Source organism: Podarcis melisellensis, assembly GCF_964234715.1.
Source record: "Podarcis melisellensis genome assembly, chromosome: 15".
NCBI lineage: Eukaryota > Metazoa > Chordata > Lepidosauria > Squamata > Lacertidae > Podarcis > Podarcis melisellensis.
Genome location: NC_138532.1, coordinates 18,062,866 through 18,075,998, shown reverse-complemented (window position 1 = coordinate 18,075,998; position 13,133 = coordinate 18,062,866). Strand labels below are relative to the sequence as shown.

The following is a 13,133-nucleotide window of genomic DNA, read 5'->3' as shown; positions in this document are numbered from 1 at the left end:
AGGTTTTAGCACCACAGGATGCTACTGGGGCATTCGCAAGGAAGGAGATGTGCCATGGAGATCCTGTTCAATTCTTCTCACCCCGAAGCAATTTTTTATTTTTATTTTTTAGCAAAGCCAGTCACAAGGATGCCTTTATGTGGTGCTTTTAGCGCTGTTCTCTGGAATTATTTTCCCTTACAGTGTATGCAGATAATTTTCTCAATTTTCCAGGACATCCTGGAATTATGAAAGCCATCCCGGCTTCTGATTTGAGCCTGGAAGACCTTTCTTTCCCCTGTCAGTGCTGCTGCCACCAAGCTCATGGAGGAAGATGAGGCGGCGCTTGTCCCAAGCAGCAGCCACAAGAAAGCCTCTCCATGGCCAGTGGTGTTAGCCTCCTTTTTTGGGCAGCTTGGAGAGCGGGCAAAGAGGAGGAGGAGCTCTCGCCGCCAAGGCCTAACCCCACATAGTACACCAGCTCCGAGGGGCAGGTAGAGGGCAAGGACACCCTGGGCAGGAAGCATAGCTGTCAACTTACAGATTTGAAAATAAGGGACCAGCAGCCTCGAAAATCAGGGATCAGCAGCCAAAATATGGCAGTAGATCCAAGAGCTGGTGTTCCCAAAGGACTTTGTTCCTCCTCTGTGTACCACTCCTTTCTGCCTCATTAGCCTTTATTGATTCCTATATAATAAGTGCATGAGTTCCAAGAGCCCTTCCTTAGGCCTTGATGGTAGCTGCTCTGCTCCTAGCTGGGCAGCCCTGGCTCATGGAGCAATGGATTGGGGCCACCTTAAAGGAAGAGGTGCAACAGAAACCGCTCTGGCAGAGGAAGCACCCTCACACTGCTTTTGCTCGGCAAAGGTTTGCTGACCAATCACAGCCTCTGATCATTTAGAATCTTTCTGTTGCTAGGCGGTCTTCTCAGGCCACAGTCCAACAGACGACGTACAGTTGAGGTAGGACAGGAAGTTTGAACTTTGGTGCAGAAAGAGAAAGGGAGAAGACATCGCAGGATATGAGTAAAAACAGGTTGAGAGGCATTGAGAGGAGGAGGGTGGTGCTGGTAGGGATTGTCACAGGATTACAAAACCAACCCAAACCCTGGGGAGGGGGACATGTACAGGGGGAGTAAGGACAAATGCTTAATTGTGCTTAATTGGGGGCTGGATTGGATGAAGGCAGCCCTGTTTAGGGAGGTTTTTAATGTTTGATGTTTTATTGTGTTTTTAATTCTGTTGGGAGCCGCACAGAGAGGCTGGGGAAACCCCGCCAGATGGGTGGGGTATAAATAATAAAAATATTATTATTATTATTATTATTATTATTATTATTATTACCCTCAGGGCCCCTTTCAGCCCTATCATTATGTGTGGATGGTACTGATTGCCAGTTAGGTACTTGGAATGTATAACTGGTAACTTCAATGGCTTAATAATAATAATAATAATTTATATACCACCCTTTATATACCACCCAGGATGGTGTACAACATTAAAAACACATTACAGAACATCAGTGATAAAAACATAATAAAAACCCTAATGGCAGACAGCCTAGCAGTAAAACAATCATAATAACAGTCCACTCCTCCACCCCCAAAAAAATAACTTTCATGGGCCATAGATTATTTAACAGCCATAGGCCTGGGTAAAGAGGAATGTTTTTGCCTGGCACCTAAAGGCATGTCACAATGGGGAGAGCATTCCACAACTGGGGAGCCACTACAGAAAAGGCCCATTCTCTTATTGCCACCCTCCGAACCTCTCTGGAATGGGGGACACAGAGAAGGGGCCTTAGATGGCAAGGATATGGGTTGCTTTATACAGGGAGAGGCACTCCTTAAGGTATTGAGGTCCTGAGCCATGTAAGGCTTTATAGGTCAACAACAGCACTTTGAATGGGATCCAGAAACTGATATAAAGCCAGTGCAGTTGTGTCAGGGTTGGTGTTACAGGCTCAAACTGCACAGTTCAATGTTTTTGTTGGACTACAGTTCCCATCATCCATGACCATTGGCTAAGCTGGTTGAGGATGATGTGAGTAGAAGTTCAACCACACCTGGAGATTTTAGTGCAAAGCATTGCTACTCACCTGCTGCCCTTTTTGTGTGTGACAGGCTTGGAACCAAATGAGGTGGAAACGAGTTTCTCTGTGCTTACACCCATGAGGAAGACACATTTCTGTGCCCTTGTGATTGTAGCCTTCATCATCCTCGGCTACCAGTTTCACAGATCTGAGATCCAGGTAGATTTAAACAATTTAACTGATAGGTATCCTCCTAATCCAGACCTTGACGAGCTTTCTACTGACCTTCCATTTGAAAATTAAATAAATAAATGGCAAAGCTTTTGAAAACAATGTCTTGACAGAATGGTGTTTAAGGGCAATATTAATTTAGAGTAAATTTGTTCCAGTGTATGTGTGTGCATGTAAATATTTCCTGCTGCTTTTCTCTCTGTCGAAGAAAAAATGAATGTATCGGTTGCCTTGCTGGACCCATTAATGCATTCTCAAATCCAGCATTCATAGAATTATAGAACTGTAGAGCTGGAATGGACCCTGAAGATCAACTAGTCTAACCCCCTGCAACACAGGAATATGCAGCTATCCCATATGGGGATCAAACCTTGGTGCTATCAGCATGACACTCTAACCAACTGAGGTGTCTCTGGTAAGCCCACAAGTTTTGCTAACTAAGTGCTCAGCCTTGCTGTCATTTTAAGTGCAGCCCTAACCACCTAGACTCCTAAAGCTTCACTCTGCATGTGACTGTGCTAAGCATGTGACTTTTATGGGCTAAAGAGTATTCTCCACCAATGAGCCATCCTCTTTCCTTGTGAACACTTGCAATTGTTTCTTTCTCATTGCATGCTTCAGATAACCAACTCCAGAAGTCTCAAGAGACAAGTAGAAAACATTGCAGTTGCTACAACTCTTGGTAAGGACTCTATAATTGGACCAGTGAAAGGTGACACCCCAAGATGTAATAGGATGGAGTGGACCAAAAAGGATGAAGAAGTAAAAAGCATCATCGCAAAACTGGACCAGATGATGCCCAACGTCACTTTCACAGATATAATGACCACCACAAGTGCCCAGAAGAGTGACGTCACCTTATTAAATTACAAGGGTTTTTATTGTGTTGGAGACCCCTTGCTGGTTCAACTGGATTTGTACAACCATTTGGGAAAGAGAAAAGAATATGGAGGAGACTTCTTACAAGCGAGGATCATCTCTTCCAGTCTTAATGCTGGAGCTTCTGGGAGCATCACAGACTACAGGAATGGGACATACCTGGTCAATTTCACTTTATTCTGGCCTGGCAATGTTAAAGTATCCCTTATGCTCATCCACCCCAGCGAAGGAGTTTCAGCACTGTGGGCTGCGAGGAAGAAGGGCTACGGCAAAATAGCTTTCATAGGCACATTTTTAAATGGAATATCAACTGTCTCCAGTGACTGTGGTTATAATATAGCAGTAAAAGAGCGGTGTGAATATCTTGATGAGCGAGACCAAGAGGCCTTCTACTGTGTGAAGCCAAACAATGTGTCATGTGATGCTTTGATCCGCCTGAAAACCTACAACGAAAAGGTCACGTATCTCACAGACTTGGAACACAGCCTTTTAAATAGGTATTTATTTGGCTACTTATTTGTGAATGATCCCCTGTGGGACTGTGCTGATCTGTGTATCTGCTCTCTATGAGTAAGCAGGTACATTGTGGTCTCATGAGAAGACTATAAGAGTCTTGTGGACTAGGCTAACATCTCATCTAACATCCTGATTTCATAGATGTGTGGTGTAGTGGTTAAGAGGGGTAGACTTGTAATGTGATGAACCGGGTTCGCTTCCCCGCTCCTCCACATGCAGCTGCTGGGCGACCTTGGGCTAGTCACACTTCTCTGAAGTCTCTCAGCCTCACTCACCTCACAGAGTGTTTATTGTGGGGGAGGAAGGGAAAGGAAATTGTTAGCCACTTTGAGACTCCTTAGGGTAGTGATAAAGTGGGATATCAAATCCAAACTCTTCTTCTTCTTCTATGGGAAGCCCACAAGCAGGTCCTAAGTGCAACAGCAACTTTCCCACCTGCAGTTTCCAGAAACTGGTATTCAGAGGCATACTGGCTCCAATAGTGGAGGGTGAACATAACCATCATGTTTTCTAAACCTCAAACATGAGATTGGTCCAGCATGATGTGTTTGGTTGAGGCAATGTGAAAATAGGGGCAATTGAGTTATTTCTCCATCTCCATTCCTGAGTTTTTCAAGGACAAAATTATTTGTTTTGTTTATATATTTATAGGCTTTCCTACCTGCTCTTCACCATACGGAGCATTACAGGAGTATAAAAATATAAGAGTAAAATCAGCTAAAACAAGAAGAATAGGGCAGGTGCCGAGGTTTAGGGTAAAAAGGTGTAAACAGACCTGGGATAGTTCAGTCGGTAGAGCATGAAGAAGAAGAAGAAGAAAAGGAGGAGGAGGAGTTTGGATTTGATATCCCTCTTTATCACTACCTGAAGGAGTCTCAAAGTGGCTAATAATCTCCTTTCCCTTCATCCCCCACAACAAACACTCTGTGAGGTGAGTGAGGCTGAGAAACTTCAGAGAAGTGTGACTAGCCCAAGGTCACCCAGCAGCTGCAGGTAAAGGAGCGGAGAAGTGAACCTGGTTCAACAGATTACGAGTCCACCGTTCTTAACCACTACACTACACTGGCTCTTAATCCTTTTAAGCATGAGACTCTTAATCTCAGGTTTGTGGGTTCAAGACCCATATTGGGCAAAGAGATTTCTACACTGCAGGTTGTTGGACCAGATGACCCTCGTGGTTCCTTGCAACTCTACACTTATATATTATTCTATATTAAATCTGTTCAAATGGCAGAAGTCATATTTCAAAATCCCTGACTCATAACAAAACAAATATATTATTATTATTATTATTATTATTATTATTATTATTATTATTATTATTAATGTGGCAGAGTCCTAAATTCGGGTGGGGAAGGAGGCAAGAAGCTTGTTCTTCTGAATCCAAGGCTGCAACAGCACACACCTCCCCCCGGCTTATAATGAAACTATCTGTTCTTTGAAAAACATAACTATTCCAAATCTTTATACCAAAAGCCACCACAAAGACACTTTGGGTGACTACTAAGCCAGACACATTTCCAGTTATAAATAAAATGTTGAAGTGGGAAATGTCTCCACTATTTTGTATGAGTTAAAGAATCTCCTGAGTTCTAGCTGAAGATGGGGGCAGGGAGTGGTGTCCCGAGAGCGATTTTTCAGGAGTGATCAGAGGTGGGCAAAATGCTAGAGGTACTGTTGTTTTGTAGGAATTTGAGGATTGGTTTCTGCTGCATTTATGGATGATTGTAATTTTTATCTCTTCACCCCACCTACCAGTAGTCCATGGGGGAAGGGAGAGTAACCCATCTCAGGTACGTAACATGCCTTGAGCCTAATGTATAGGAACATGCCTTGAGCCTAATGTATAGGAAGGGTAATGCATCTGAATAAGTAGGTAAATTATGATGGTGGTTATTTCTTAAATTTCAGCCCTGCCCTTCCTTCCCAATGGAGCCAAAGGCAGCAAACACCAGAGCAGTAAAATAATGTTACTAAAATAAAATAACATTTCAAGTATTTTAAAATACTTTAAACATTAAAAATATCAGGAGCACCTAAAAATAGCTAATAATAGGACAAGCTATGCTCTGATTTCATTTCAGTTTTTATTTTACCAGGTTCACCCTATTACCTTCACTTCATCCACATCTGAAACACTCATTCTTGGGCATTTCAATATAATTTTCTATTTATATCCAATGAGGATGTAACTTCATAGGAATTGTCTTTCTGGATCAGATTAAAGTTCATTCAGCTAAGACTTCCATTTCCCAGCACGTCTAGTTGCATGAAAGAATTAAGTGGGGTAAAAACCAGGAGCACTCCTAAAAATTGATATGTTCCAATGGGCTTTTCTAACTACCATTTTTCTCTCCTAAAGGTCAAACATCGGATGCAACATCCCTCAGCCTTTTGGAACCTTTTGGGTCATAGCCTGTGAAGGTCTGTTGGACTTTCTCTCTTCACAGCTTTGGTGATCTCTGCTTGGGAAAATGGGGGAGCTCCTGTAGCAAGTCTCACCACTTCTGCTTATACAGTATATACAACAGCAGTAGAGAGGAGGGTTTGGGGAAGGGAATAAAGAAATACTGGGGTTTTGCCTCCCTAACAGACTTAAATCTTATTGAAAACAAAGCCTCTCTCCTATATGTTGGAGAGGGTGTGATATGGGGTAGATCTACACACAAGGGAAAAAATGCTATAAGTAAGTCAGAAATTGAATTGTTATAACAAAAGGGGGGGGACCTATGTAAAAATTGCATAGAAACTTTGTTTACTCTCTGGCACCATCTGGTTGGTGCTGTTAAATATGTTTCTGGATAGAAATGTAGATGATGATGATGGTGATGATTTCATTATGTATACCCCTAGCCACTCTCAATATGGGTTGCCCCAACCTCTCTCAATCACAAAGTTGGGTTATTTCCTTTTGGCTTCAGGAGCAGTTATAGCTCAGAATTGGAAGACACTTCAGAATATAAGTATTGACCGGTGTTACCCAAACGTATGACAATGCACTCTTTTAGAGAAATGAAAACAAAAACTGTAGGTTGCCAGGGGACAAAGGATAAAGGACCCGTCTGAGAAAAAATGGAAAGGCATTTATGGATTATTCAAGCACAAAGGATAGTGCTGCCTTCCGCCCCCAATATACTCTAGACCAGCCTTTCTCAACCTTGGGTCCCCAGGTATTGTTGGCCTACAACTACCAGCACCCCTGACCACTGGACATGCTGGCTGAGGGGGGTTGGGAATAGTTATTCTGGTTTTGCTCCATCCTGGAAAATGTATTTATCACTACATTTATAACTCATCTTTCTTCCAATATGCTGAAAATGGTCTAGATCGTTCTTCTCCACATGAGAACCCTGTGAGATAGATTAGGCTGAGAGGAAGTAACTGGCCCAAGGCTACCCAGCGAGTTTCAGTTTCGAGTAGGGACTAGGACCACTGGCTCAAAGCCTCTGGCTTCAGAACTAGCACATGGTTTGTCAGGTGCCAAATTGATGGGCTCCTATAAAATGTTGGCTCTGTCCAGTGGCGGAGGAAGGGGTATGTGTGGTCCACCCCGGGTGTCATCACTGAGGGGGTGTGACAAAATGAGTTTTAAAAAATAAAATGAAATTGGGCTCACAAAACTTTTTAGGGGTGACATGGTGGCTGAAACGGCAGTGTAGGACTTGCGTCTGCCTACTGCCTCTCCCTCAGCTGCCCTGCAGCAGAGGGGGATGCAGTGGAGAGGCTCCAAGAGTCAGAGATGCTCACCCCACCTCCATGGGTGGATCATCCCACCCCCCGGCTGCAGGACACGCCCCCTCACAGGCACCCGAGCGGCTAGCTACGCCGCTGCCTCTGCCAACTACTGTCCTCCTCCCTCCTTCCTGGAGCTTTGGGGTCCCCACTGATTGCCCAGAGACTATAGATCCACTCACCACTTTCAATGCTGGTTTCCTCACACTGCTACAATCATTGCTGCCCAAGGACCCTCATAGGTGCAGCATCTCTGGAGCTGACTGCCGCTTCACAGGTAAGATTCACATTCTGTTGTGTGGGCAGGACATTCCCTCCCCTTACCTGACCAATCCCTTGGAAACACCTCCCCAGGCGGGATTGGGCAATTGGTTGAGGTAGGTGGAGACCTCCAGGTATCCACCCTGGAGAGGATGAAGCCAGCCCAAAATACCAGGAGTCACACTGGGATCCGGGGGGCTGCGAACGCTGCAGTTGTGAACATGCCTCCTGTACGGATCACGTTCGCAACCCGACCATCCACTGTATCTCATGTGTATCTTAATGAACTAAATAGAGCGAAAGATTATGAGTCATGGGGGCAGTGCGTATTTCATTTGTTGACATTTCGTTAATGATGTTTTATAGGTTAGAAAATGCTGTACTGATTTGTTAATCGTGTACTATGACCTTTGCTGTAATTGTGACGTTGGGTTTATTTTTAAGTGCTGTTTCCTTAATAGTATTTCATAGATCGCAATTGTTAATTATTTCATACTATTTATGCTGTATTTGTGATGTTCTGTTGCTATTTATTGTTTGTAAAGCGCTTTCCAGAATGAAGAGTGGCATAGGAATGCAATAAGTCATTGGCATCTTCTTGTTTCTCATTTCTTTTTGACAGGCAAGAAGGCAACCATGGCAGAGGGGAAATGTGGGGTTGGAATGAGCTATCCATCTCCCAGTGGCTTCGTCTGGAGGAACGAGTGGTATCCTGTGTTCTGCCATGTGCTCAGCTTCAGAAACCTCAAGAGAATTAAAAGTTGTTTGAAACGAAAGATTATTTACCTCCTGGGAGATTCAACTTTGAGACAATGGATGTGGTATATCACAAATAAAATCCAATGTACGTTTTCCTACCTAGAGACAACCACAATGTAATATTGTTGCCTGTAACAAGTATCTTTGATTCAGGCTTCTGTACCCTAACTTTTGAACACCCAATCTTTCTTATGTTTCAGAAATCTGTTCTACATGGAGATCAGGGAGACATTTGTCTAAGGGCTTATCCACACTTACGTTTTTGGCTTGCTCTTTCCAGGTCAACACTTAAAAGCTCTGTATCTGAGTGGGTTGTTTGTTTGTTTGTTTGTTTGTTTGTTTCTGTTTTTACCCATGAGCTTTCCCCACTCTTCAGCACTCAGTTGCCATTTGTTCCAATTGAGCTTTAAAGAGCATGTTTTCATGGGGAAAGCTCTGGACCAAAAAGCAAAAACAAAAAAGGTCACTCAGATACAGAGCTTTAAAGGAAGGACCTTGCCTGGAAAGAGCAAAGGAAAGTGTAATAAGCCCTAAATTGTGCTTTCCAAACCAATTCATAAATCCAAACACAGCTATCCTTTGGAATTCATTATTTGAATTTTATGGTGCGGTTCTCCAACCAAGAAATGTAAACAAAAATGCATTTATTAGGGCACTTTATTTTAGGAAAGTTGTTTGCTTGCAAAAAATATTATTGATTTTCCGAAGGAGTTTAAAAAGAATCCTGTTTATCCAGGCTCAAAGATACTGTTCCTGGCTTCACTGAAATCACTGGTTGAGTGAATGTTTTAAACAGTTTGTACAATGTATTTGTTTTTTCATTCATTGAGACTATGCAGGAAGCAGGAGCCAGTTCTGAATGAATTCAGCTTGCAAGAGTCAATGCCCAGCACTTTTAACTGTAACCTCATTCCTCATTCAGTTCTCTCTGGAAGAGGAAAAGTCCTACCTGCCAGGAGCTTTGATCTCCTTTGGCTGATGAGTGCACAGATGCTCCCCTTCCTTACCACTCCATAGCCAATTGGCAGATGACAGCAATGAAGATGTCTTAGGGGAAAGTTTGCCCTCTGCTGAACATCATTTGCCTGGTAGTGAAGGTGCAGCCATAAACTCCTACTTCCAAAGAGAAACTGGTGCAATCACTGTAAGGGAAACAGCATGCGTACCAGGGAGGACGAAGAAAACTCATAGCAGACACAGGAATCTTTGCATATTTCTCTTTGAAATGAACAGTACTATTAGCTCAACAAGAGTAGGCTAGTAATTCTGCAGTTTTCCCCACAAGAAGTAGTCCATTGATTTCTCAGAGGATGCTTTTCAAAGATTTCTATTGATTCCCCACCCCACCCCCTCTATTCCTGCACTAGCATTTCAGTATTTTGACCTCCATGGAACGGGTAAGCAGAAGAATATGATGGCTCTGGACATGAAAAGAAACAGCCAGATCCAGTGGAAGAAGCACAGCCACCCTTTCGTCACCGTCCTTGAATACATGACAGCAGATCACAGCTACATCGCTCGGGAGATTGACAACGTGGCAGGCGACGGAGACACGGTGGTTGTCGTCTCCCTGGGCCACCACTTCCGCCCCTTCCCCATTGAGCTCTTCATTCGAAGGATGGTCAACATCCGGGCAGCCATCCAGCGCCTTCTTGTGAGGAGCCCAGATACAAAAGTCATCATCAAAGCAGAGAACACCAGGGAGATAGACATTGACCAGGAGAGATTTGGGGACTTCCATGGTTATGCCCAATACCTTGCGCTAAAGGACATTTTTCGAGATTTAAATGTTGGCTTCATTGATGCCTGGGACATGGCAATTGCCTATGGCACAAACCTGGTTCACCCACCAGATCACGTGGTTGGAAACCAGATCGATATGTTTTTGTCGTACATATGTTAAGGCAGTAAAATAAACCCAGAGTGAAAGCTTTAATTATGCGAAGGAAAGGATTTTGAATGGGGCAAGACAGTCAGCTAAGCATGTGGGACATTTTTATCAGTTGCGTTTAGACACTTAAGGGTGTAATAAAGCACCAAAGCAAATAACAGACGAAGCAGAGAATTTTGGATCGGAAAATGTAGCAATTAAGGATATGGGACACTTTATCAAATAATGGATGGATAAACTTTATCCCACTGGGTTTCCCTTAGAATGTCAGGAGAGCCTTGCTAGGTCTTCCCAAAGATCATTATGGGCTAGGATCATTTCCCAACAATTCCTGTTGAGATGCTTCTGGGAGAGAGAAAGAATAATTGGTGTGCCTTCCCTCTCTGCAAATATTTGCTTTGGGTAGTAGCAGCCGCTCATATTTTATGGTATGCCATTCCAATCTTGGCCCAGAGCAGGCTTTTGGACACATTACAGTGCCGGATTTACGAGACCATTGATCCATAAAATGAAAGCAATAATCAATGTACAAATAAATAAAACAGTATTTTTTTTTAGGTCATTTTTTTAATGACCTTTATTGGTTTTACAAATTTCACCATCATAATACATATGATGTATTGGCGCTTGGGGGGGAATTGTCATCCCGCCACTCCTTGGTGTGTGGTGTGCCCCCAGGGTGCAATACTCTCCCCGATGCCTTTTAACATCTTTATGCGCCCCCTCGCCCAGCTTGTCCGGAGTTTTGGGCTGGGCTGCCATCAGTATGCTGATGACACCCAACTCTATCTGTTGATGGACGGCCACCCGAACGCGGCCCCAGACACACTGATCAGATGCTTGGAGGCTGTGGCTGGATGGTTACGTGGGAGCCGGTTGAAGTTAAATCCTTTGAAGACAGAGGTCCTCTGGCTGGGACGGGACGACATGGGACTGAGGGGGCAACTCCCATCTCTTGTGGGGGTGCAATTAGTGCCAGCACCGTCCGTTAAGAGTTTGGGTGTAATCTTCGATACCTCCCTCTCCATGGAGGCGCAGATTGCAGCTATAACAAAGGCGGCATTTTTTCATCTCCGCCAAGCTAAGCAGTTGGCTCCTTACCTCTCTCGCCCTGACCTAGCCACTGTGATCCACGCGACGGTCACCTCCAGACTGGATTATTGTAACTCGCTCTATGTGGGGCTACCCTTGAGACTGACCCAGAAACTCCAGCGGGTGCAGAATGCCGCAGCGAGACTCCTTACGGGGTCTTCGCTTAGAGATCACATTCATCCGGTGCTATACCAGCTGCACTGGCTCCTGGTGGAGTACAGGATCAGGTTTAAGGTGCTGGTTTTAACCTTCAAAGCCCTATACGGCCTAGGGCCCTCGTACCTACGGGACCGCCTCTCCTGGTATGCCCCACAGAGGAACTTACGGTCTTCAAATAAAAACACCTTGAAGGTCCCAAGCCACAGAGAGGTTAGGCTGGCCTCAACTAGAGCCAGGGCTTTTTCGGCTGCGGCTCCAACCTGGTGGAACGCTCTGTCACAAGAGACAAGGGCCCTCCAGGACTTGACATCTTTCCGCAGGGCCTGCAAGACAGAGCTGTTCCACCTGGCCTTTGGTCAGGGCGCAGCCTGACTCCCTCCTTTGGCAATCTTTACAAAACTTTAGTTTATGGTTGCCATCAATTTTGATTTTAATTCATTTTTATAATGTTTTATAATGTTGTACTGTTTTAGTGTTGTTAGCCGCCCTGAGGCCGGCTTCGGCTGGGGAGGGCGGGATATAAATAAAACTTATTATTATTATTACTTTAACTCTAAACAAGTTTGTACTTCCCTCCCTCCTTCTTCTGATTTCTCTATATTTTCTTTATATTTACGCATTTGTCATGTTTACATTCTATGTGTACTTAATACTATGGAATAATACTATTCAAAATTTCATTAAATATATATCCTTCAGTTGTTGTAATATATTTCTTCAGTGTTCTTAAATTCAAAATGAATGAATTTTAATAAACATTATGAGGTCTATTTCAGTTCCGCAAATTTGTGTATAGTTCTTTTCTATGTATGTTGTATATTTCATCCAGTCTCTTTGGAATGCTTCGTCACCCTGTTCTCTGATTCTTCCAGTCAATTTTGCTATTTCTGTGTACTCCATGAGTTTCCGCTGCCATTCTTCAATTGTGGGTGTTTCATGTTGCTTCCATTTCTGTACAAGTAGTATTCTTGCTACGGTAGTAGCATAAAGGAACAGTTTCTGGTCACTCTTTATTATATCATCTCAAACCATACCTAGCAAAAATGCCTCTGTGTAGTTTTTTTTGGAAAGTGTATCTAAAAAACTTTTAAAACTCATTATAAATATTTTCCCAGAAGGTTTTAACTTTTTCATATAACCACCACATGTGGAAAAAGTTTCCTTCCTTCAATTCACATTTCCAACAGTTCTTATTTCTCATTCTATACATCTTTGCTCACCTGGCTGCGGTAAGATACCACCTATACATCATTTTTCAATATATTTTCCTTCTGGGTCACACAAGCAGTAAATTTTAATCCTATGTTCCATAGCTTTAACCATTTATCATATTCAATATTATAACCTATGTCAATTGTCCACTTTGTCATGACCTCTTTAACTTCTTCATCCTTTGTATGCCACTTCAGCAGAAACTCATAAATTCTAGACAATGTTTTTGTATCTCCTTGTATTACATCCATTTCTATCCTTGATCTAACATGTTCGAAGCCATTGTTGTTGTTGTTTGTCCTTTAAAAATATATTATTGAACTGGTGGTATTCCAACCATCCTGTTAATTTTGTTTTGAGATCCTCATAAAGCCTAATTTTAATATTATTT

The 13,133-nt window shown here is 43.1% G+C and overlaps 1 protein-coding gene and 1 long non-coding RNA gene across 2 annotated transcripts in view; one reads left to right on the top strand and one right to left on the bottom strand.

Annotated features, from left to right (window-relative positions):
* LOC309357748 overlaps positions 1-13,133 on the bottom strand; it is a 241,424-nt gene that overhangs the window by 33,518 nt on the left and 194,773 nt on the right. The gene's annotated exons all lie outside the window — the stretch shown is intronic.
* On the top strand, positions 2,149-10,840 carry LOC309357601 (NXPE family member 1-like; the record flags this gene model as incomplete). The annotated part of the gene is made up of 5 exons (XM_081889894.1): positions 2,149-2,229; positions 2,863-3,617; positions 5,999-6,060; positions 8,252-8,473; positions 9,756-10,840. The coding sequence occupies 5 exons, from the start codon at positions 2,149-2,151 to the stop codon at positions 10,289-10,291; spliced, it is 1,656 nt and encodes a 551-aa protein (XP_081746020.1). The 3' UTR covers positions 10,292-10,840.